This window comes from Aquila chrysaetos, chromosome 21 (assembly GCF_900496995.4).
Source record: "Aquila chrysaetos chrysaetos chromosome 21, bAquChr1.4, whole genome shotgun sequence".
In the NCBI taxonomy this organism is placed as follows: Eukaryota; Metazoa; Chordata; class Aves; order Accipitriformes; family Accipitridae; genus Aquila; species Aquila chrysaetos.
This window is the reverse complement of record NC_044024.1, coordinates 7717289-7741674: the sequence shown is the minus strand read 5'-3', so window position 1 is coordinate 7741674 and position 24386 is coordinate 7717289. Positions and strand designations below refer to the sequence as shown.

General features: G+C 46.1%; 1 protein-coding gene across 11 annotated transcripts in view; it reads right to left on the bottom strand.

Annotated features, from left to right (window-relative positions):
- Positions 1-24386, bottom strand: part of ATP11C (ATPase phospholipid transporting 11C) — a 58913-nt gene that overhangs the window by 22950 nt on the left and 11577 nt on the right. For 10 of the 11 annotated variants that reach the window (XR_005931006.1, XR_003920845.2, XR_005931007.1 and 7 more), the window contains exons 2-15: positions 16548-16667; positions 14704-14793; positions 10583-10663; positions 9479-9586; positions 8736-8864; positions 6147-6250; positions 5397-5447; positions 4458-4522; positions 3797-3878; positions 3278-3428; positions 2449-2646; positions 1357-1518; positions 1005-1162; positions 26-97 (exon numbers count right to left, since the gene is read on the bottom strand). Coding sequence is in view for 8 of the 11 variants with exons in the window: in XM_029996669.2 (XP_029852529.1) it covers positions 26-97; positions 1005-1162; positions 1357-1518; positions 2449-2646; positions 3278-3428; positions 3797-3878; positions 4458-4522; positions 5397-5447; positions 6147-6250; positions 8736-8864; positions 9479-9586; positions 10583-10663; positions 14704-14793; positions 16548-16667 (1571 nt within the window). In the remaining 3 variants the exon portion in view is untranslated. Of the gene's footprint in view, positions 1-25; positions 98-1004; positions 1163-1356; positions 1519-2448; positions 2647-3277; positions 3429-3796; positions 3879-4457; positions 4523-5396; positions 5448-6146; positions 6251-8735; positions 8865-9478; positions 9587-10582; positions 10664-14703; positions 14794-16547; positions 16668-22641; positions 22772-24386 lie in introns of those variants that run through there. The other variant, XM_029996657.2, reaches the window with a different exon arrangement.

The following is a 24386-nucleotide window of genomic DNA, read 5'->3' as shown; positions in this document are numbered from 1 at the left end:
CCTCAGTGGCCCCTGCAGCACTTACATTTCAGTTTCATTCTTTTGGTTTCGTATTTTCATGAAATCGTTTTCAAGTCCTAGAAAAGTGAAACCATACCTGTCAATAAACAAAAGGACAGAACAACATTGAAAACACCCATTGGCACATATTATACATTAACAACGTTCTCGTTTCACCTTCTGTACTGCAGAGGAGAACAAAGAAGTTAGCAAGCCCGAGCTAAAAAGCTTGGCTGGATGTTTGCTTGCTCCCTGCCGAGCCTGCTGTGATGTTCTGGCACTGCTCCCGTGACCTGGAGAGCTGGGCACTGCGGCGCACGGACGCCAAGAGCCTCTGGACACAGTCCCCTGGGTCTCCGGCAGATTTACAAGCCATGACCAAGTATATACAGCTGCAACAGCCTCTGTCTAAAACCCAGGGGCTGGCAGTAGCATAAATAGCATAGAATCATAGAATGGTTTGGGTTGGAGGGGATCTTAAAGATCATCCAGTTCCAACCCCCCTGCCATGGGCAGGGACACCTTCCACTAGACCAGGTTACTCAAAGCCCCATCCAACCTGGCCTTGAGCATCTTCGGCAGGATTCAAATGTGGGTTTGATAAAAGTAACCCACCCTGTTATTTTGCCACTGCATGCCACGGAAGCAATTTGGCTGCAGTATGCACACGGTAACTGGTTGTCTTCTTGGGGATTAAAGCACATGGCCCTGGGGGCTCCAGGAAAGGAGCCTCTGCCGCACCTCAGGGCTGTCTCAGCAGTGACTGCAAACCACAGCCTCCTGAGAAGCTGCTCAGGGAAGACCCTTTGCAGAGCATCCCTTTTACACGGGCTCATTTAAACCCACAGGCTCGCATGGCTTCACAAGGCTGTGGGTATCACAACGTGCTTCTCAGAGAGAGCTGCAGTCGTGACCAGGGAAAGGGGTCTATCGCCTTCAGATAACCCTCACCTCCCTCCCACCAGAGAGAGGGAATTAAAAACCCAGCATCTTCGTAGTCTTACTTTTCTGCGCCTTTCACCAAAGCAATTTCGTCTGGGGAAGAGGAGATATATGTGTATTTGCGTTCTGGATGTCCTATCAGCCCATCCACCTGGTCTGCTTCCTTGATCTGAACGGTGTGGCACAGGCAGAGGGCTCGCAGGAACAGCTCCTCACGGCTCTAGGCAGGAGTGAGGGAGGGCTCGTTACCAGCTTGATGCCACACACCAAGCCCACCTCGCAGCACTTGGCTGTGATTTTTGCGTATGCATATTTTAAAACAAAAAACCCAACACCCTCTCCCAGCTTCTGCTGTATTTACCCAGCCAGGAGCTGACCACAAAACCCTAACAGTCATCAACACAGATTTCTTACCTTTTCTGCTTTGCCGTAATATTTTAGGGGTCCGTCGGTCTGAGAGAAGCCATCCACCTCTGAAATGCAGTCTTTGTACTTGTGCCCATCTATGCAGCACTCAATGAACTCCATGCTGTTCTCCGTCAGGGTCCCGGTTTTGTCCGTGAAGACGTATTCCACCTAGAAGCAAGCAGGCAGGCTGCCTCGCTGCACCCCTAGCCCCACGCGCCTGGGAAGGAGCCCCCCAGAAACAAAGAGGCTGGGGCATTTTAGTGCATCTGTGCCAATGCTGAAGAGTACTTTGCTGCTATCCTAACCTGGCCCCGCAAAAAGACGCAGGGGAGTTACATCACTGTGTAGTTCTACTGCTTTGCTCCTCAGAGCAGCTCCTTTGTTTTTCAGCCTGTTGCACAGATGGCAGGAGGCAGCTCCTGAAGACTTAAAACCTGTTTCCAAGCTCTTTGTTTTCCCCTCATCATCTTTATTGGGTCCTTTGCTATAGCTTCTAGCACTTATATAGCTGCTGCTGCAGGCCTGCTGCCTCCTTTGGGGGATTTTCATCTTGGTGCTGTATTTTAATTAGGTAATTGCTACTCCAAATATTTTTTTTTTTTTTTTTTTAACACAAAACAAAAAGCAGGAGGCACTACACACACCCTCCACTCAGTCTCTCCTGGAGCAGATAAGAAAGGGAAGCCTGAGCTCTCCAATTGCCCCAGCAAAGCCAGCAGCAGCGTGGCTGCATGTGCATTGCATGCCCAGAGCGATGACGGGGCAGACATTTTCGTTAATCCTTGAAGAGACAGAAGATTTTTAATTTTTCATTGAAGCGGTGAAAGCAAACCACCCTGACACGCAGAGCACTGCGCCTGATATTCCCCAATATGGAAACAATTGACATGACCCAATTCCTGCTCTTTCATGCACTATTTATAACCTTATCCGTTTCGCAGAGAGAGTAGAATCACATTAAATGGAAAGTGCCACCAAACCGGCTGAAGCTCTGCCCTGAGGGGATGGCGAGGGACTGCCACAACAAGGGTTCCTATCAGGGAGGATGTTTTCATCCATATTTTCATCCAAGCAGATGCAAACAGAGCATGTTCTGACCTGCCCGAGCTCTTCGTTCAGGTCTGAGGTGTTCACCAACGCTCCTTCTTTTATTTCTTCATCGTACATCTCCTTGTCCCAAGAGATGAAAAAGGAACCCAAGAACTTCTGCATCTCTACTGTAACGTACATGGAGACCGGGATAATAAAGTTGAAGAGGACCATAAATGACAAGAAGTCTGTGAACATCCGCAAAACCTGCAATGGAAAGAGGAGAAGATGATGCAGTCTGTGCCTATCAGGCAAAACTCAGGGGCAGCTTACAGCAACACCTCTGGAGTTTTAGACAGCTTTTCTTCTAAAGTTAAAGAGAAAAAAAACATGAAAATTAATACAGCTAAGATACAGGGCCAAATTCCATTTTCCTATGATGCAGAAAAACTCACTGTCTTCTGCAGAGCTACAAGGGTATAATACAAGAGTACATCTCACTGCTTCACAGTGACCAAAACGATCACTTTTCCTCTTAAGAATATACTGCTACGGTCTCATTCTGAACTCAACTAACTAGAAACAAGGAGCAACTTAAGTTTGCCTACTAAAAGCTGAGAGGTAGATCAAGTTCAGATAAGGATCCAAGTTAAATCAGCTGCTGCATTTATGGATTATATAATAATTATTTATGCTTTGACCTGCTCCACGCAAGCATCGCCATGCACAAGCACGAGAGGCAGGAAAGAAACGCAAACATCAGGAGAGCCCAAAGGAAACGACAGCACTTCCAGCCAGCAAACAGGACTCACAGGGCTGGCAGAAGACATTATCAGATTAAATAAAACTGTCAGAATAAATAAAGCTGGAGGAGGTGCTGAAATACAAATCCACTTACCTTGAACGTCTCTCTCTCTTTTTTAGTCTTTTCATTGTACCAAGGCTCATCATTAAATGGATTACTCTGCCACACATATTTCAGAGTCGTGCACACCGTAGCCTTGCTCAATAGTATGCACAAATACACTATCAAGAAAGCGTTGATAGATCTGAAAAATAAGTTTCTTTTTTAAATTCTTGCATCTATTTTTATATAGAAAATCATGCAAATAAGCAGGAACAAGACTTCCTTACTTTTAAGGGAATTACAGAACAAGTGCTTTTGACAGTGCTGATATTCAGGGTCAGTTCATATATTTTAAAATTTCTTAATTTTGTTTTTAAATAAAAAAGCTACTAAATGATGCAGCTTCTTGAAAGATATGCTTATCAAATATACAGATTTTCTATGCAATCAGAGAGCATCTGAAACAAAAGGCAGCAGATTAGGGGATTATTTCTGTACAAGTCATCCATTAAAAAAAAAAAACCAAACACAACAGCTTTTACCGATTTTTTGCTGACTATAAATACTCACTTTTCTACAGCAGACCGTTTCTGAGATTTCCCTTGGTAGTTCAAAGCCATTTTCGTTTCCATTCCAGTATAGACTGCAACTCCTACAGGGTATTAAAGCAGGGCTCATAAGGGACTTGCAGCCCCGGAGGGACCCAGTTTGCACTTAGCCATAAGGGGCATCAGTGTTTACATGAAACTTGAATCCCAGTTGAAGAAAGAGGCATTACCCAAGGACTGTTGGACTACAGAAACCTCCGAGGCTGCTAAGTAATGTAATTGCATATATCCCAGAGCACTGAGCAGGAGCCTATGGATCACATACAGTCAGAAAAAACATCAATCTTCCTAACAGTCATCACCCTCAATCACTAGTGTCTGGGACTGTGATCCTAGCACACATTTCCAGCAAAGGATTTGGGAACAACTCCCCACTCTTCGTATCTCAGGCAAAAAGAAAAGCTTGGCAGCACTGCAGATATAACCAGTATCTCCTAATTTCACCCTGTCAACTTTGCCATCAGCTTGCATACCGAATGTAACTGCAGAGCTCAGGCAGACAAGCTGTAGAGAAGTATTTTCCCTCTCCAGATTTAGTCATGAACATCCACATTTGTAACTGTTTATCAGAACTATTCAAATAAATAAAAAATATAACAACAATAATGATAAAAACTGTTCACCATAAATCTTCTTGGTGTTTTTGAGGGTAGCACCTTTCAGCAACAGGTTTTCAGGACCCAAAGACCTAAACATAAAAGAAGTTGTAACATTACATCACTCGAACATTCAAACTGCTTTATAATTTAGAGCCAGAGATAGATTATAAAGCTAAGCAGATGTTCTTTAGATCCGATTACTTGATTTGTATGTTAAATTGGGCATTGCTTGATTTTTTCTCTTTATATACTTATATTTCCATTTCATCTTACACAGACTATTCTCAGTGCTCAAAGTTCCAAATTTAATGGGGGATTATAGGTAAAGCTTTTGAGGAATAAGTGCAAAATGTTCAGCTCTAATATGTTCCAGTACTTACATAAAACCCTGATTTTAAAAGCACTGAAAACCTGTTCATCCCAGCACAGTCAATCAATAGCACCATCAAAGCCAATGGCTTATTTTGCTCCCATTCGTGTGTTTATTTCTCTTTGAAACCACCACTCATGACCCTCTGTTGCTTCTAGAGTCCAGGTAGATCCACCACAGCATGAAACACTGCCAGCACCACTCTGGTGACAGCCGTCTGCTTTTGATGACTTATAAACATTATTTGCTTATTTTTTTCCCCAAAACACTCTGACTGATGCTTAAGTTTCTGCTTTCCCTCAAAAACTAATATTTTGCAATTGCCTGGTAAATTTGTTCTCCATCATCAGGGAAGGATGTTATCAAGTGGTCCGGCATTGCTTCCCCAAGAGGGGCTCAAACAAATCACAGGATGGCAGAAGAGCGTAAGCGGAGAGGTTAACTACAGGCCTCCCCTTAAGAATGAAATATTTGGAACGGTTAAAGAAAAACAACCATTCCCTAACGATGGCAGCACAAGTTCAGATCCTTGAAATCTGATGCAGGTGCCCAACCTCTTTGAGGAGGGCGAGCGAGACAGCTGCAAGACCAACCTGGCTACAGGCTCTTGATTGCTTCTGTAGATGATAATTCTTCCAACAAATCTGCAATAAAAATATGAGAAACTTGTATTACAAACGCATTAATGTTATAAAGAGCTACTACAGACATACTAAAAAAAGTCCTTGACAGGAGATAGAAGCAAACACATGAATGAGCGCATTTGGGAGTTCAACGCTTCAGAGGGGTCCTGCGCTCGGGACAGGGAGAAGCCTCGCACCCCCCGTGGCCGGGGGTGCCCCCCAGCTACCACCCACCTGTGGAGCAGCAGTACCTGACCATGCCTACGCACCCCAGCGCATCCCCATTACAGGGTGCAACGCACCCCAGCAAACCTCCTTCAAGGGATTTAAGCACAAAGACCTCTTACTCCTGGAAGTCATTCAGCCCAATGTATTTTACTTGGGAGGTAGAATGGCCTACGAATAGGCACATGGACCATTACTACAACTGAGCTGACAAAAAATAGCTCGTTACACCATGACAAGCGTTGCACCAGGGAGGTTTTGCTGCAAAGGAACCGAGCCCTGAAGAAGCGTGGTGTTGACTTTGCCATCCTCGTATGGAAGAAGCCTGGCAGCTTATCACTGCCTCGAGAAACCTTTCGGTCTCTGTTGAAAAGAAAAGGCCCTTTGCTTTGCTGAACCGCAACTTATTGGATCCCGTAACCGACGGTGCTCGGGTGTCTGCAGAGATGACGGCAGGCAGCTGCAGGGCTGGAGGAGCAGGAGGAGCAGACTCACTTGTAGAGGTCGGGCTGCGGCTGTTCGCACTCGATGGTGGCGGTGAGGGCATCGATGGCTTCGTCCGTACAGAGCACGGTGGTATCCCGCACCGCGTAGTGAGTCTGGGCAGAGAGGCACAGGCAGCGTCACCACGAGCCCCCAGCAACACCGCCCGTCCCCAAGTTTTATACCCCGTTACTTAAAATACCACCATGCAAAGGTTTTTCAGCGCCAGCAGCTCACCCAAGCCCTCGCCCTGCTCCCACAAAGCGGCCGAAGCATCTCTCAGCGCAAGACTGAGGTCAATAAGCTTAAGAGAAACCGTAGCAGGAAGGAGCTGCTGGATGTCTGAATGGATATACTGAATGGATATTCAGTAAGGCGTGCACCAAAAGCAGAGCATCTTTGGTTTTTTTGGACTTGCTGCCGCCCTGGCTGGGGTGGGAGGGAGGCTGCAGGTGCCCCTGAAGCAAAGGGGCTCCCAGGGACCACCCGCTCGTCCGCTCCTGAAGGTAATTAGATGCCAGCTCCAGTGCCCAGGGATCAGGCAGAGGGCTGGCAGACTCCAAGCTATTTTTAGCAGCTGCTGCTGTGAAGGTTCATCTCTCACAATTAACTGGAAAGCCCACGAAGGATCCGCTCGCTGCCTTCCAGGCTCTATTTATAGGAGCTACTCAGAGCTCCGAGTCACGGCGGGCTGCACGGCAGGCTGCCTTAATCCATCTTCATAAACAAATTCATTAAAAAGCTTCCTCCACTCCTTACATTTGCGTTCCCCTCCTTGCGCATCCCGGGAGGAAAGGTTTCATTACTGTGCTGTAGTCATGACATTATAAATACCCACCTTCATGCCGTTTTGGTAACCTGCCTGGCTTTTCATATTGAAAGCAGATGCGCAAGCACACACACATCTCTGGTAAAAATCACAGCTTTTGTGAAACACAACTCAAAACTGTTCCTGCAGTGCCCAGTACCAAACCTGACCCTTGTGCGGGGTTTTGCATCCGCTGCTCCTGTCACCATGGACACTGTGCAATTACCGAGTGATACTTCAAAGTGGATTCATTCCACAATCTTTACAGCCTCAGTCCCCTAGTGTATTTAGAAAACACATGTTCTTTAACATATGACCGAAAATTTGCGCTTCAGAGACAGAGCCCTGAAAAAAAATCCCTTTTATAGCTCTGCTCCAGTTTCACTTAACCAGGCATCTTTCCCATACCTCAACCTGACATGCCCCAAATACCAGAAAAATCCCCACCAGGTAGGTGGCAGATATCGGTGCAGATGAGGTTTTGTGCATACCTGAGTGCGCTTCCCTCACCCTCCTTTTGCAGCAAACCCTGGTTCCTAATGCGAGACCTATTTCCCCACACAGCACTTGCTTTTCTATTCCCTCTTCCCCTTCATCTCATCAAGAAACAAGAGACAGCTCCCAGTCACCTACAGGAATCCACAAACCAAGAAAAAAACCCCACCACAGTGCTTGATACAGAAATTCAGCACTGCACTTACGGACTCAAAAGTTATTAAGAGCCAAGACTCTGCAAAAGTTATGTGAACTTATGGATATAATACACCTGACACAAATAAGCAATTCCCTATTTAACATGGTTATCTGTTTTTAGCCTCAAGCCACTTCAGAGATCCACTCCTCTTCACTAGTGGAACCAGTATGGTGCACCAGCACTGCATCAACTCCTACACAAGATTTCCAGTACCAATTAACAGCCACCCATAAAGAGAGAAGCCACAGACCCCATACAATACATATCAAACCAACTATGGTATTCCCACTGGCTTCAGAGTGTGCCAGAATGAATCATGTCATTTTAAAGTACCTTCCAGTCTTACTACTGCAGTTGCTATTATCTGTATAAATATTTATCAAACACAAGTGCAACTAAATGTTCATGTCTTCTGATGCATTTAAGTTTTTTTGTTGTTGTTGCTGCTTCTAGTTTGGGGGTGGGGTGGGGCATGTATAAAGAAAGAAAATAAACTGAAGGGGAGATTCATCCTGAGCAAGACGTACTAAATTTCACTGCTGGATTCAGGGAAAGGGAGAGAAAAAAAACCACAAAACCCAGAAGCAATGTTTTTCTCACACTGATGAAAAATTCCCCAAATGAATCTAGACATACTGTCTCAAAAAGTCCCAGATCTCACTGGAAAAGCTTGGTTAAATAACAGACACATTGGCAGGTACTGGAAAGGGAGCTGAAGCAGCTGCAGTCACTGCTTTACCGACGCACCTTGCAACATGTGGCTGGAGCAAGGAAGCACTAACACACTTCCCGTGATGGGCAATAAATAAGGCAGTGAAGCCGTATCGATAGATATCGATACAATTTGGGGCAGCGCCAGCAGAAATGGCTGAAAGAGACAAAACGGAAAACAAACAATCCCCAGGGAGCTTCAGCGCTGACACACTGGGAGCAGACGGAGGGAAGAGCTGTTAAATACAGCCACGCGGCCACGGGGATGGGCTCTGTGGGAGCATCCCCCAGTTAAGCACACACCACCCCCGCACAAGCGCCGGCTTCGGTGGCAGCTCCGGGCACCCGAGTACCACCTCCCGAATGCCGCCCCATCCATCCCCATCACCTTGAAATTGGACTCGCCATCAAGACTCGCGGTAGTGACATAACAGGTCCCATCAATGCTGCTCGAGGCCAAAAATATCAAGTCACAGGGGAAGGTCTCATCTGCTTTCACTTCTACTATGTCTCCAACCTGGAAGAAAGGAAATGTTTACATGAAAAGCCCTCTCGGCTGTTATTAGATGGTTACGGATTTAGCTTCTCTCAAAGCCTAGAAGAAATCACCTTGGCTAAAAGGGAAATCAGGGTTCAAGAGGTGCACAGGTCCCCGAGCATCACTCCACAGCCCGACACGTCAGTCCAGCCCAGCACCAACTCAGAGCTCCCACGTGGCACGGTTAGTATTTATTTCCCTGCTACATCTTGACGGAGCAAGAGACTGTACTTGTCTGAAGTGCGGTGTTATAAATTAACGTCAAAGCTAAGTGTACTTTCCTGGTGTCCTTGGGAGAGTTGGAAATAGAAGAGGACTGCCTGTCCTGGAGAAGTGCAAAACGCTGACAGATCTGTCACTTGTCAGCCCCAGTACAGCTTTTGCAAGACAGCTTTTCAAAAGCAATCAAACAAAGGCAGCTTCACTCCTTAACTGGGAACAGCTCTCAGAACATCTCGTCTGAAAGTGAGCACGCCGGGGCAGCTCTAACCGCAGCACATCCCTCCTCTCCTGCCCTCGCTTCCTTACCACACACCCTTGTGTTCCCATCGGCTTCAAGGATAACTACATGCGAGCTCTCTGTTAACAGTTACCTTGATTTTTTCACTCTCTTTCTGCACTTGCTTTGCATTTTCGACAATGAAGACGTTGCTTTTGTTCACTTCGTTGTCAGCTCTGTGCCTCAGCCAGTCCTCGTATCCCTAGGCACACAAATACATGCAACACAAACTCGTAACGAAGCAAGTAAACTAACGAAAGAGGATGAGTGGGGACAGAGAGGGAGAGATTTAAAAAAATGAATAAATTAAGCAGTCCTCAGACCTCCTTCATGCCTGACAAAACATCAACCAGAGTAGCTAAGACTGAATCAATTTATTTTAAAAACTTCATATGCATATTTGACAGATTCAGAACAGATTAAAATAACACACAAAAATGATCTATATGCAGTGCATGCAACGAGCAGCTAAACTACTGTAACATGTTTCTATTATTCTCAGTGTTGGCAAGGACAGGCTGATAATATGAATAATACACTGAGCACCCTGCGACTCTTTCCTATGGTAACGCAGGATGAGACTCTTCAGTCTTCACTGAAAGAATAAAACATTCAGATTTGAAGCAGATGGATTTTACTCTAGCTCTCCCTTTCTGGCCCCTGCAAAAGAAACTTTTTTTATTATTCAATCCTTCTGTACAGGAAATTTTAAATGGCACACGTGCGTACGATGGGAAGAAAAAGGTCTTTTAACACTGCAAGAAGATGAGGACTACATATTTTTGGGACTAGCTGAGTGGTTGAACAGAACCTGTCTTTTTCATTTACCAACACGGGAGCAGAGCGTGGGCTATATTTGGAGCACGTCTCTGCAAAGACTCAGAGAGCATTTATAAAGAGAGCAGAAAAATTCAAGTAAAGCCAGAACTACAGAGGTAACCTTTACTGACCCTCACGGCTTGCTTACAACAGTACATACAGAGATGCTTTACGTTGCCGAAACGAGAGACTAATAACAATGCTCAACATGCAGCCTCTCTTGAAAATCACCAGTATACGCGTCTCACCTTCTGAGAAGGGTTCACCAAACCTACCAGCCCATTCTGGTGACTTCCGAGTATATTCAAAAACACGCTCATCATTTCCTCCATTACATGTCCCAAAGAGCATCCTCCTCTCCCCAAACTGACATTTTTACCTGTTTGATAGCGGTGACAGTGATGACAAAGAAGAGTGGGAGGCCGCTGGTCACCGGGCTGGTTGGGGTGTCCACTATCACCTGCAGAGAAAAAAAATGTACTGCTGACAACTGGTTTTCAGGCAGCAGAAGAAACAAAACCTCTGGTAACAGGGAAAAAAGGGTGCTGCGTACATTGGGGGTAAGTCACAGCCCAGCAGAGGAGGGAAGGAAGGGGCACATGAGAAGGACCAGCACAGGCAGCCTGAGCAGACTATAATCTCTCCTCCTGAAGACCATGGGATGTCCTTAGATAGGAAAAAAACCCTTTCAGAAGTAGCTTAAAACCTCAATTTGACCTTGGTCTAGTGGGAAATAAAAGCCTGGATGAATGGGCTGCTGGGGATGGGCTACAAAAACGCAATCACTCCCAGTGCTGGCGCCAACAAGCCTGCTCCCACCACGGGATGTGCTGGAGAGGACTGAGGTAGCGAAGGAGGATGGGGCAGAGAGACAGGAGCAATGCATGACGTGAAAAACATGCTTATTGCTCACCGAGCCCCAGGAGGGTTGTTCCTCCTCTTTGGTAGTGAGGACAGAGCACATCTGAACCCTAAAACATGGCTGGTTATGAGAGGAGGACATCACCAGTCGTCTTGAACCACTGACACTCAGAGGTTAAAAATAACATGCACCAGCCCAAATTACTAACAAAATACATGGCAGAACGGAACATGAATATTTAAGCAAAACAGAAACCCCCATGTTGCTTTTAAGTTCCAAAATTTGGAGTTAAGCGCACAATTTAAGCACAGTGACGGCACGGGGGCCTTGGGGTGGATAGCTGGATCCTTCCCGAGCTCGGTGCAGCGGCTGAGCCAGCGCCACAGCAAAGACCAAGTCCCTTCATCATTAATTAAACCTTCGGGCTGCGGGAAACCGCTGTTTCTTCTGACTGTATCATGACTTAGCCCGAAGGGTAAGAATGGCAGAACAGGTTCATAATCGGGAGGGAATAACATAAGAGGAGGAAGAAGTGCACACTTGCCCCACCTTCCAAACCAGGGCATGCAAAATTGGCCATTTTTCCTGCTGTCCTCGGAGAGGACGGGAGCACGAGAGGCAGATGGTGAGGGCTGTGATGAAAGGGACAGGGAAGCTCAGCAGAAAGGCTTTGTGTCCCCACAAAGGGACTTTGTTTCCCTCCGCTTGTTTGTGCTTCCCTGGCACGCTCACAAACAGCAGCATCTGTATATTTATTGTTTTAGGCTGCCGTAAAAAAGCTGCGTTAAGGACAGGATTGCTCTTATTAGCTGGAAGGAAGCAACGTGGAAATTTTTAACTCTGTGAAATGCTATACACTGCAGTATTACTGTGCACTACCGGACCCAAAGAGCAAAGAGCCAGAAGATATTGCAGTGGAAGAGACACACCACAAGAAGCAGCCAGGTAAGCGGTGTATGAGTTAAGTAGCATGAGGGTAAACCAAGATAAACACAATAAATATTTCCAGGAACGCAAAGCCCTGGCTCACTCAAAGGGGTGTAAAATGTTTACAAACGGAAAGTCTGGTAGAAACCAGACTTTGGAGGAACAACCTCGAGCGAGGATGGTGCCAAGTGTCACATGGACACATCCCACGCAACGTGATGGACACTCATTGGAGTGGCATCACTGAAGTTTAGGCCAGTCAGCCAAAAGTTATCTGGCACAAAATTGGACACATCTTGGGAATACAGGAGGAACTTTGCCTTTTAGCTGAGAAGGACAAGGGAAAGGACCTCCAGCTGCCCAGCAGGAGAGTCTTCTGCACTGGACAAGAGGCAGTGGTATGTATTTGTTTAAACAAACGATAAAATCTCTGTCCACACAAATGCTGTATTATAGATGTATGAACACACATAGTGGATGAAGTCCCTGGAAGAACTCATTTATGTATTTGGAGATTGCACTCCCTGCGCATCCCACGGCTGGACACTGCTCTTCCCCTTTGCGGCTGGTGGAAAGCCAAGGGACACATGAGCAACGAGCCAGAACAAAGGCAGACTCCTTTGAAGCTATTTTTGAGCTGGTTTAGGACTTCAACAGCTTTATTTGGATCCACTTAAAAGTCACAAAATCCTCCTGTTACTTAATAGTTTCTTCCTAATTCATTGTTTAGGAGACTAAAGACCACAGTCCAGAAATCATCTCCATCAATTAAAAGGGACATTTTTCATTCCTGGCACCTCCTAAATTAGCTTACTGCCAACAGCTTGGTCTGTCCACGAACACGCTTGGACTATGCTTACTCCAAGCCAGCCATTTCCACCAGGAGTTTACTCGTAGTTTCCTTTGAGTGTTGCAATAGCTGCACCAAAGAAACAGCTATTTGCGACCCTGTTAGCACGCTAATAGGTGTTTTATGTTTAATGCATGTACTTTCTCTCTCCAAAACAAGAGCTGAATTTGGAGTCACAGAGTAATAGACATTTTGATAAAGGGTTTCAGCAGCAGGTAGAGCAGATGCACCAGGCAATTCCCCAAGCATTGTGATACTTCACTCCTAATGCAGCACATAGGGCAATTCCATTAATTTAATTTAAAGATAAGCACCAACATTTAAGCTATAGATGCCATTTATCAAGGTATAACCCTTGGTATTTTAAATGAATGGAGCGGCCCTAGTGCTTTTTTAAGGCAAGTGACGTTTCCAGAACAACGAGTGCTCAGGGGCAATCAGTTACTCTATAGGGCAGCAAGTGTATTAGTGCTGTCAGGTTGGCTTTGTTTGGTTGGGTTTGTTTTTTCTCTAATAGAGCATGAGGGTTGCTTCCTTATTTTAGAGATGCTCACAGAATAAAAACAAGGAGTAATAGCCACGCTCTTCTCTCACCTGCATACACCTGTGCCTAAAATGGGTAAACAGCTAAATTGCAACCAGTTTTGTAAGTATAATGAAGAATATCCCATGTTCTTCATGGCCAGAGGGTCAATAGATAAAATGTAATACCGTGTCACTAAATGGCCAGCTACACAAAAAGGACATCCCGACTCCAGGGCATCGCTTCAGTTCAAGGCAAATTACAAATTCAGTCTGACAAAATGGAGCAACGCCAGCGAAATCAAGAGATGGAGGCGAGCCAGCTGATGCCGGGGTAAATTGGCCTTTCATGTAACACTGCCAGGAGGAGCCATCCACGGCCGTTATCTTGGGATCTCCCATTTCTGCGTCAGCCACTGGAATGACTATAAGCCATAACTCTTTACTGTAAGGACGAAATATTTTAGATGCTTGTCTTTTGAACATGCAGCCCAGAAGAGAGCAATACCCCAGCCCTGAACCACCAAAACCCCAGAGAAGCCATCTAACAGCAGGCTGTTTGCAGTAGCTGCACGGTGCCATTTAATTTGCTGGAGTAGAGTTTTTGATGCCTATTTTCAGCCCTAGAGCAGGTTGTCTGCTGAGCCTCAGGCCTGAGGATTTAAAAGGTGAGTAAATGCACTGCAGTGATTCTCCCAAACTCCCTTCGCCCCAACACATTCTGACAGCCCGCTTTTCTTGGCTGACAGAACAGAAAACAAGTATTCAGGTTTGCTCAGGATTTGCCCCTTAACCAAAGCCTCAAAGCAGAGCAGAAAAAGTTTGTCCGTGTATAAAATTTGCTATTTTGTCTGTGCAGAGCAGCTTCCTGAAGCTTCACTCTCCCAAAGCTCATGCATTTTCTCAATTTTACTGAGTACAGCCTATCTCTCCTGCTTGCCTTGAAACTCACTATAACTAAGATATACAAATATCATGAAACTTGGGAAAATACAGAGTTATGCAGCAGAAGTAATAAAGATGACAAAAAAATAGATCTTAATTCTGTAGCATCAAATATATTTTTACCGGTTGACTGATCTTAACGGTTAGAGTTAAGATGTTTTCTTAATGTTTGACTGCTGAAGCAATTATCTCAGACAGGCCCAAATATTTTAATTGTTATTATGCCTTGGACAGTGTGCCAGAATTATAACACAGCTTCCAATTAAAAAAACCAACAAACAAACAACCATACCACTTATAAGCACCAGAGTCAGTTTTGAACCTCAATTCTTGTTCAAGCTGTGCTTACCACCAGTAGGTAAATAAAATCTACCCTTGGCATCAAAGCTCTTACCTGCACAAGGAAGATGATGAGGAAGTAGAAGTTGGCAATTCTTCTAAACTGCTCAAAAAGGTTCTTCGGGAGGAAGTTCCAGAGGGTGTACTGCAGGGAGAGAGGGGGGCTCACAAACAGACCAAGACATGAGGCTTACTGGGGACTTTGGCTACCAAACGGGAAGTATCTGCACAAAATAGGAAAGGAGTTTTCCCTTTAACCCAGCGAGGAGCACCACAGCAAGCTGCCTGAGCAGCCCTGGCATGCTCCAGACAAAGGTCGAGGTCCACGCTTTAAAACTGGGAGCGCGATGCAGCTGGATGCTGAGATGCCACTGAGCTCCTGATTCAGCTTCCAGCTCCAGCTCTCTCCACTGGTTATTGAACAGTTGGAAGCATCTCACAGTTACATGAGGGTTTTAATTTCTTTGCTTTAAAGTAGGCAACTATTTCTCTTTTGTCAAAATAACCCAAACCACATGGTTGGAGATGGTGAAGAGTAGAAGAAGATAAAAACAACAGGAACCATTTCAGCAAACAACTTCTAGATAGGCGTTTGGAGAGACATGATCTCATGAAGATGTAATGCACAGTGCAGAGATTTATTTTTCCCCAAACAAATTCCAAAAGCCACCTTAGAGTTGCTCTTCTGTTAAAAAAAAAAAAAAAAACCACCATGCTGCCCATACAAATCTGTTATTAGGTTGTGCTTCATTATCATTTTAAGAAGGCTGCTGAATCATTTGTTTTGGAAAATGTGGAATTTAAGAACAACATGGAAAATAATGGGTCTAATATCTGATCTTTCGGTCTGCCTGGAATAAGCAAAGAATAATAAGCAGCCAAGTCTCAAGACCAATATCCGCCTAATTATAAAAAGAGTCTGGTCAGATAAGACGACTCCATGTCTCTTGCGTGCCAGGGAAACGTCAGTGGGAATGCTACACATGGTTAGACTTAAAACTTTTCCCCAATATAAACTCAGACAGCACAGAGACATAAAAACAAATAAGATCCAAGCTGTATAAAAACTGAAAGGAGAGGAAAACCCCCTTTACAGCTCAAGTACAGTAAAACTGAAGCCTGACTATATGCTGAGCATCATGAATCCTAAGCAACATAGTATGTATCCAGCTGTGTTGACAATATTGGATGCCACTTGTTTGATATTTTACTTGAATTGGCTTCAAATCTTTTGAAATAGCTTCATGAATGTCATGGAAAAAAGCTAAGCAGAAGGCAGATGGGTGTCATCACAGTTTTCCACCATAAACAAAAGCTGCATTAATACCGTATGAATGTTTCCCCTTTCATCCAAAGGGATAAATAGAGCATGGTTATTTTTGTCCTATCTCAAGAGAGAAAAAACCCACGGAACAACAGAAAGAAAAAAAAAAAGGAATCGTATTTTTCTGTCCATTTACAAAATAATCCCTATCCCCTTTTGCAAATGTGAGTTGCTGTTGTCTCGTGCTGTACTACACTTAACCTGTCCTTTCTTCCCAAAGGGAATGCCAGAAAACATTAAAAAAAAAAAAAAACCAACCCAAAACACCAAACACAAAAAACCCCACCACAAAACCAATATGTCCATGTGCTTTGCTCTCATCCAGCCTAGAAGAAAGGAACTTGTGTGCACCCCCACTGGGATTGATAGGAATAAAAAAAAAGACTAATAGAGAGACTGGAGCTGTGGCGTGAGGTACATACCAGGCTGCTCCACTTGCAAAGGGACCTTTACATCCAGCCTTGGGGAATTCGGAGTTTCTCAATTTCAAAACCAACCATCAAATCAAATCAGGGTGAACACACGAGCAGGGAATACACATGCACGATGCACGCAGACAAGCAGCGCAAGCTCACCTTGGAGGAGACGATCCTGTTGTCGCAGAACTTCTGTGCCACGTACGCATCTGTTTCCAAAACCGGACGGTGCCCAACCACCACGGTGCGCGTACCGACCCGCTTCTCTTCCCCGGCACACTGTTGGGCAATCAGGAAAGGGAAGTTAGCTTCTAGCTCAAAAACAGTCAAATATTTGTACTAAAAGCTTCCAGCTTCTGAATGCACCGTGCTGTTCGGTGGAAATAAGGCAGCTGGAACCTCAAAAATTCATTTCTCTACCCCAGTGCGGAGAACAAAGGTGCATGTACGGTCATTTAGCAAAACCAAGGCAATGTTGAGCTTGCAACCTGGGGTCCCCACTGCTGCTCAGCCACCAACTCCCAGGACCACAGCCTGTCCTACACCCCACTGGGACAGGTCATTGCTCGTATCCACCACATTCTTGCCCTATGCAGGACAACTGCTGCCTGCGTTTGCAGCCTGGGCCCATCTACCAGGCAATTTTTCCTTCTTGAAGGAGAATGTATCTTTATCAAACACTTCAACCCATTAGGAATATAGTTTATCTTCTATACACCTCTTCCTAGTCCCAACCTGGAGAGCCCTACCTGCACACAGCAAACTTTTTCCTGCACCAGCACGTACTGCACAGAGACAGCTTCAGCCTTGGGTTCCTACAGCGGCTCCAAGCTTTACCCCAGGGAGGACGATGGAAACTGCACCCTCCTTTACACTTGTTCTCCTGTCAAACCCTCAAGTCCACCCAAAACGTCTCACCACCACACCGGTGCACAGACTTGGGATTTAGCTTTAAAAAAAGGTATACTTGTGCTATTTTAACACCTCAGATAAAACGAGAAATAACAAAGCAGACAGTTTCACATCACAAACTCCTCAAAAAGACACATGGGGTGCTGGGGATGCCAGCTTGTCTTGTTTTATATTAAAGCAGAATGAGATGTCACAAGTGAATGATAACCTGGTGTCACAGGGGCTTGACGACAGCTCCTCTGCTCCACAGCAGCCAGGGGAGGCTGAGGGGAATTAAAGCAGAATAAACTCAAACAGAGGGGAAGCAGAGCGGCTCCACGAAAGGAGAGCATCCCTTGCACGAAGCCATGAGAGACGCCTGTGACCGGCAACACGGGGCTCTAGCAGAGACCCAGCCATCCCCACGGACCTTGCAGGCTTCCCAAAGGAGGTCACAGCAGCCAGCAAATTAAAGACAGATCCTCCCAATCCAATGGAGAGCGTGTTAAAATAATGCATAGTAAACAAGGTATCTGAATATACTGAAAGTAACAGTGCTTTTCTACTTAAATGTAACTCAAATATCGTATTTCCAATTTCCTATGACTTCATTTAAAAACACTTGCAAACTTATGAGAAGGTAGAGGCAATGCAGGTCCCTGCTAGCCCTGGGGAAGGCTCTCAGGTGGATGGGGCAACACCATGGGCTCCGTCTCCATCAGCTTCCAGCTCTGGGCTGCCCTGCACATGCAAGGTTCTCAGTGGATTAGAAAAGTCTATTTTCAAAAGAAACGAACTGTGCGACAGTTCAAAAATTGGCTTTTTGTTCTGTCCAAGTTCTACCTTGCATATAACAAAGTGTCCCTGCCACAGATGCTCACAGCCAAGGGAGGAGACCTGGCTGGCACCAGGAAGCGTTTTGCAAGGTTGAACTTAAAATTACAAAGTGAATTTAAAATGCCCACTGAGAGCCAATAGAGTGGGGGAAAAAGGAGTGGCCTTAGGCCAGGCTAAGGTTTTCTTAGAGTTAAGGTTTTGGATTTTAAAACATGAGCAAGGAAGACATTTGTCACTGTTCACGGTTCAAGGGCATTAGCAGGCAGCAAAACTGCTAAAACGCCAGCAGATGCTGTTCATACTTCACTTAGTCTTATTAATACTCAACCCTAGAGCTTGTTTGCTTTGAAACCCCACCAGGGCAGGTGCCAACAATGCCAAATCCCTATCCCATGTCAGCTGCCCGGCATGGGCTCAGCCCGCCACGGGCAGATGCTCCTGGCATGCCCTGGTTGTGCGAAGGGCCCATCACAGGCAGCTTGTCAAGCTGCAAGAAAAACCCAGCTAGAGAAAAGGTGCTCTGAAAACAACCATGCTAAGACAGCAAGGCCTGGGACTAACTGCTGCTTGGGGAAAGTGTGAAAAAAAAAATTAAAAAATAAAAATCTAAGCCAGCCCTATACATGTACCTGGAGCGGCGGCAATTGAACGGATCCTGCTGCACCAGGAGCCGGGTCTGCCCAAAGGAAGCAGCAGCTCTTCCTTCCCCCTGCTGCCCACCCACGTCTGCAGCATCTTTAATTAAAGAAGTGTTTTTACACCATGCCTAAACCCACTTCAGCGTGCTGACCGCTCTCGCTACAGCCATCCTCAAACCTCCAGCGGCTGACGCTAAGAGCAGACGAAGGAAGTTTCTCACGCCCCTGCGCCGTGTCCCTGCATCGCGCAGATGCAGAGCCACCAGCAGCTGCTCCCACCGCACACCACTGGCTCCCCAAACACGGATCGGGCAAGCACACGCTCCCAGCTAGGGATTGCCACCACCACGACACGGGCTGACCATCCTCCCAGCCTCAGCATCACCCTCTGCAGCAGCAAACAGCGCATCTTACGAAATAGAAGCCAGACGCAAAAAAGGTTCCCTGATGTACCTGCTGCATTAAGGAGGCGGCAACCGCAGGTCTCACCAACCTGCGCCCCAGGAGTGAGAGGCAGAGCCATTCATCCATGTCACCGCAGTGCCGAGGAGCAGAGACAGACTGTCCCCAAGCCTGAAGTCCCCGTCACGTCCCCGGGCAGGAGCTGGAGCTGGGCATCCCTCCAGCGCGGGGAGAAAAGGAGAGCTTCCCCTGCCCGCACTGCTGGCGGAGTGGAGGGAAGGAGCAGGGGTGAGGGTTTACCAAACACACGGGGTGGCATGGAAGCAACAAAGCTCTGGTTAAAACACTCCTGGAAAAATATACACAAGCATTTACTCTGCAAGACTACCTGTAGTTAGCCATGGAAAACCTGGAGCATGGAGCACATGAAGCCCCAGAGCAGAAGAGAACCCAAATCCCAGGTGTGCTGTGTTAGCCAGCTGAGTCCCACTGAGTTATCACCACCAGCTCCTAGGTGGGCTTCCACCCTCAACTCCCCTTCAGTTATTTATTTGAAGCATCTCCTACAAAGATGACAGCAACCCCCTCCACGGTGCATCAGAGCCCTCTGTGGCTGCAGCAGAGGGAGAAGTCCTCGCTCTGTGGTCTAACCAGACTTCCACCATTCCTGGTGTTTCATTTCCCATTCCCTCAATCACCCCACGGTGTCACACCATCACACAGCCACGTGAGCGGCTGGAAGGCTTCATGCCACATCCCTCTATTTTTTTCACCTCCCAGAAAGCAAGCACACACCACGATGATGCCTGCAGCAAGAGGCATTGGCTCAGCTTGGCAATTAAAAGCTCTTATTCTGACAAGCCCACCTCAAACGGCTCGCCAGGTTGCTAATAGATTGCTAAGTCTTAATAACAGCTCTCAACAGAGACTTAAGAGAGATTTAGGGAGGAACTGCCAGGCTTTTGGGAAAATTATAAAATATGCAGATTAGCAGGGAGAGGATTTAGATGGCTTTTCCAAACCACCTTTCATCAAAATTTTAATTCTGATGGCAAAAAAAAAAATATTACTTGAATACAATTCAAACAGCTGCTTCGTTGCCTGATGGGGTTTTATAAAGCCCATGCTGCAGGGCGTAGGAGTCACCCAGTGCAAGCAAAAGCTGGAGTTTCTTCTGCTGTTTAGAGCCAAGCCTGCCAAAAGGATTATTTAAGAAAATAAACAATTGCCTTCCCCCCATATGCACTTTATGACCTCCCTCTGCCCGAGGCGTGGTGTTTGCAGGAGCACTGGGAGAACCAGAGGTATCCGTAGGGATTAGCGGTGTCAGACTGCCCACGGCCTCGGGACCGCGCGGTGCGAAGCTGCACTGCATCCTCCCACCAAGCCACGAGGATCTGGGGATGCTGGTAGGTGACCCCAGTCTCCTCTCTGCCATACCATGCCCGAACAACCCAGAAAAGCTCCCAGCAGCTGGCAGACACACAGCAGCACCCCAGGGAACACCACGCACCATGGGAATCGAGAGGAGGGAGAAAGAGGTTTTTTTGAGAAGAGCTGCTATCCTGTTTGCATCACTTGAAGACCAGCCCCAAAGATGCAGGTCTCTCCCACAACGTTTCAAGCTTCAGTTCAGGGCTCCTGCTCTGCTCCCCCAGAGTCTAAACAAGTCCCTCAGTGAGTCAACCACTCAGCAGGGCATCCAAACCAGATTCCTCCTGAAGGAGCTCAGCTGGAAGACAACAGCCAGAGAGTCAAACACAAATCACAGGAGATAAAGACAAGGCTAGTGGATTTGCCAGGAGCATCTTTCCAAGTTGGCAGCTCGCTATCTATCTTCGCTTCCCACGTCGGGCAGGACCAGGCGCCCAGGCTGCAGTAATAAATAACCACATCTTCACCACCGACTCGGGCACGCACGCTCTGCTGCACGCACCGCAGGGCAAAGTGCTGCTGCTGCGGTACGGCCTTCCTCATGCCATGGAGAAATTCAGATACAGAACGTCTTTCTGTTAAATATTTTGATGTAACCCAACCTTCCTGTACTTTCAACTTCGTATAAAGCCCACTTATTGCCAGAAGCAGCAGTTCTGAACATAAGGCAGTAGTGATAATGGCTGTTTTCTTACGTTGTCCAAATTTAAAAAGCCCGTCTACACACATTGATGTGCCCCGGGAAGGTCAGCTGAGCATTCTGCTATAAACTTTTCTTTGAGGAGTTCGGAACAGGTATGATTTGAAGGCATCAGACCAGGGCTAAAAAAGCCCATGGATGCAACTAATGACCCGACATCATTTATGACTTGAAGCTGTTGGAGCATTATGTAGAGATGGCAGAATGACATTTGCAGCCCACACCACTCCCCAAATTCTTTGCCTGCATTTGGGCAAGCCTCTCTTCATGCCTCTTTCCCTCTCCATCTGTGCCCTTCTCCCACAAACGTGTCCTGCCCCAGCACAGCAGCTCACTCCTGCCTCATGGAGAGGCACCCGCCCTCCCAAATTTCTGGGAATCCATCACAGCACCATGTCCAGGACCCCGTCAGCACTTGATAAAAGTTGCAAACCTGGGTAAAAATTAGCAAGCCTGGGTAAAAATTAATGGAGTTAGACTGAATTCAAGAGGAGAAGTGAACATGTGCTCTGCAGCCGCTGCTGACGAGGAGCCAATCTAAGTGGGCTATTTCTAGGGCAGCTGCAAAACACAGTGTTTAAGTATATCCCCCATATGGAAAACAAGTGTCTGGGCTACCTGCTGGCCCCGTTTCCAGAAAAAAAATAGTGGCAAAAAAAAAAAACCCCACCATTTGATTTACTATAGTTTCAGAAAGCACCTAAACCAGAACTAACTAATCAAAAGTGACTCCTTTTATGTTTGCTGAAGATATCTTCAAGCCACAAAGTAAACACAAATAACTCATAGAAAAAAGATTTAATAAAAACCACAGGCATTTTTAAAAAAAAAAAAAAAATCATCTGCTAAAACCGGAGATAATTATACGGTACAAGTACAAAGCTCAAACATTTGAATGAAATCACAGCTTATATTAAATATATGCAGAAGAAAGAGTAAATCACATTACTTGGCTTAGATCTCATGAATAGTTTAAAGTCTAATCACTCCTGTATTGTTCCATTTATCATAAAAGTAGTAGACAACCTGATTTACAAAAAAAGCCTGCAAAAATAACACCACGTCCCAAAACAGCCTGTTCTAGCTCCCGTTTCATTTATCCCAGAAGAACCAAAAAACCCACATCCACAATTTTAAAAAGCCTCCTCAAATTTACCATAACCTCCCCAAACCGTCTGGCAGTCTCAAAAAGTCGCTCAGCACACTGATCTCATTGCCCAACCAATATATTTTTAATTGAGATTTTTCTTGCCAACTTTTCTATTACTCTTTGTCCTTAGTCATTTCTATGCAAGTACAAGCAATGCTTTGAGAAAACGGTTAATAATTTAGCAGCTCAGACTATGCTTACCGACACAGACCACATTTTTAGGCAGATCTCCTGACTTATAGGGAGAACTCCATCGATCAGGATCAACCCCACCGTTCTCCCCTACGTTTGCAGGAAAGGGTCAATAACATGCACAGTCCTCAGGGGGAAGGAAAAAAACAAAACAACCAAATAACATTGCATTTAAAATACTAAAAGCCCACAGGTCCAAGAGCAAGGGCTGAAGGTGAGCACAGCTCCGAGCTCCTTTCCCACCAGAGGGAACTTTTGTTGCTCATCCCTAAGCAGAAGAGGGAAGGTCGATACCTTGGGAAAGCAAAAGGTTAAAATTTAAACCAGCATCCCTTCTCCATTGAGGCTGAAGCCCCTACCGATATTTCAAGCAGAGAGAGAACAGTATCACCAAGGAGTGACTGCCGGGGTGAGGGGGGCAGCCGTGCGAGCCCCCAGATCAAGCAGAACAAGCAAGAGCAGAAGAGGAGCCACGGGAAAAGCACCAATACTTTTTTTTTTTTTTTTTAAACCATGGTCAACACATGATGGGGCTCAACACCCAGACCTCATCCCCGGTCCCCGTTGGGGATGACAAAGCAGTGGATGATGTGCTCTAGCAAAGCATCATCAACCCAGATCGCACCATCCTTAAGGCAAGTCGAGGTGCGTCCAGTGACACGAGGGGGCCTGGCCAGAGCCCGTCCCCATGTCCCCTCTGTCCCAAGGATGTGCTGCCTCACCATATGGGCTTGCAGGAAGGTCACCTTCCCCAAGGACGACGGGGTGGAGAACAGCAGAGCCCAACCAGGCTGAGTTTCCTGGAAAAGTTGACTTAGCCAATAAAGCCACCGATAAAAGCAGACAGAGACATGGCAGGGCGGGGAGAACAAGGGAAAGGGCTACTTGAAAGATTTAAGATGGGTGGAGAGAGGAAATACAAGAGTTTTTTCCCCAGATAATAAATTTACTGGAGGCCCCAGCCCTCTCCCAGACTCGGGGAGCGCCATACACAAGGGTGACAGCCGAAAAGAGGTTTTTTGGTGTGGGTTTTGGTTTCTTCGGTTCTGGTTTTCTTTTTCAATATGGAGGCAGTCTACCCCCAAATCACACACACTGCATCTTCCCAGCAAATATGCCACATCATCCATAATCACAGCTTCAGTTCAGCAGCGCTTTGCAGAAAGTCAGGTTCATATATGATGCAGAAAGCCAAACCCAGACCAAAGCCAGCAGATATTGATTGGGATAGCATTATTTCAGTGCTGCTGTTTTGCGGAAAATCTGTTGCTCTTCAAACATAACCACCGACCTTTGAAAGTTTTCAGGATCTCAACTCTTTTTCCCTGCCCTGTTGGCAGCCGGGGTTATGAAACCATCGCTCATCTTGAAATACAGGCAGCATATTTTTCTTTTGGACTGCCAAAAATAAAAGTTCGACCAGCATGCTGCCAGCATATAAAATTCAGGCTCATAGGAACACTTCAGACTTGAGAACAGAAAAAGGACTTTGAATAAAAGCCAAATGTTTTGCAGAGGTCACAAAGCAAATACAACAAGGTCTTCCCATCTTCAAACCTCTTCCTCCTTCCTTTCCCCGGCTCAAGCTGTGCACATATGTCTGCTCATTGGCAGCTATTTTAGCAGGGCAGCAAGCTCTTCAGAGCAGTGATTTGCCCTGGCGAAAATTAAAGTAAGAGCAAACTGGAAAAAAACCTCCAGGTTTGCAATTGTCAATGCTTGCATCAGCCAGCAGAGCTATAATTTGTTGGTTT